The sequence below is a fragment of the Pseudophryne corroboree genome, chromosome 1 (assembly GCF_028390025.1).
Source record: "Pseudophryne corroboree isolate aPseCor3 chromosome 1, aPseCor3.hap2, whole genome shotgun sequence".
Taxonomy (NCBI): Eukaryota; Metazoa; Chordata; class Amphibia; order Anura; family Myobatrachidae; genus Pseudophryne; species Pseudophryne corroboree.
This window is the reverse complement of record NC_086444.1, coordinates 6,806,335-6,807,251: the sequence shown is the minus strand read 5'-3', so window position 1 is coordinate 6,807,251 and position 917 is coordinate 6,806,335. Positions and strand designations below refer to the sequence as shown.

General features: G+C 47.9%; 1 protein-coding gene across 2 annotated transcripts in view; it reads right to left on the bottom strand.

Annotated features, from left to right (window-relative positions):
• Positions 1 to 285: 285 nt before the first annotated feature.
• LOC134939340 (resistin-like) overlaps positions 286 to 917 on the bottom strand; it is a 31,682-nt gene continuing 31,050 nt past the window's right edge. For both annotated transcript variants that reach the window (XM_063932789.1, XM_063938655.1), the window contains exon 4: positions 286 to 490. In XM_063932789.1, the coding sequence (XP_063788859.1) occupies positions 357 to 490 (134 nt within the window). In that variant the 3' untranslated portion in view covers positions 286 to 356. The remainder of the gene's footprint in view (positions 491 to 917) is intronic.

Genomic DNA, 917 nt, shown 5'->3' with positions numbered 1-917 from the left:
GTTGGGGAGCTGGTCTGTTGGGGAGCTTGTCTGTTCGGGAGCTTGTCTGTTCGGGAGCTGGTCTGTCAGTGAGCCGGTCTGTCTTCCTTCCAGAATGTTTGATGAATATTGCTGCGACCTCTCTCCACCACATACCTCTCCCTGCCACATACCTCTCCCTGTATGGACTCGCTCTAGGTTATGGACGGGTGTACATTTTGGGGTTGGCATTAGTGGTCAGGCAGGCTTTGTGTTCTGCTGAGACATGTAATGAAAGCTATGGAGGAAACAGACAATACACGTGCGCTGTATGCCAATCATGTTTATTGTGTATGAGACAAGCAATAATCACAGTATATGTATACTCCTCCATCACCTCATGTAAAGGCCACCTTACAGCAGCGGGCCGATGTCCAGTCTATGATAGCACACTGACAGTGACACGTGGTGTCTGAGCGGATGTCCCACGAGCCACAGGCCATGCCACAGGAGCAGGACGTAGGGGTGTAACCTGGAGGAGATGACAGAAACTTTGAAGACTGTGTTGCAACTAAAGAACCATAACACATAACAACTAATTACTTGCGTCTCCCTGCTCCTCGCGTTCTCTGCTGTGATTGGTGTTAATTAGCAGGGGTACCACGCCCAGGGGTGGTTGGAAACATGGAATTAACTTCAGGATATCTATGTGTTGAATATATATGTAATGATTGTTTTCTTTTAGAGAGCTGTGTACAACTCTGAGCTGTGCTTCTCTCTGTGGGGGTCATTCCGAGGTGTTCGCTCATTGCCGATTTTCGCTATGCTGCGATTTGTTGCAAAATGCGCATGCGCAAGTTACGCAGGGCGCATGCGCTTAGTTATTTAACTAAAAACTTAGTAGATTTGCTGTGGATTCTGTGACACTTTTCAGTCGCACTGCTGATCGGTGAGTGATT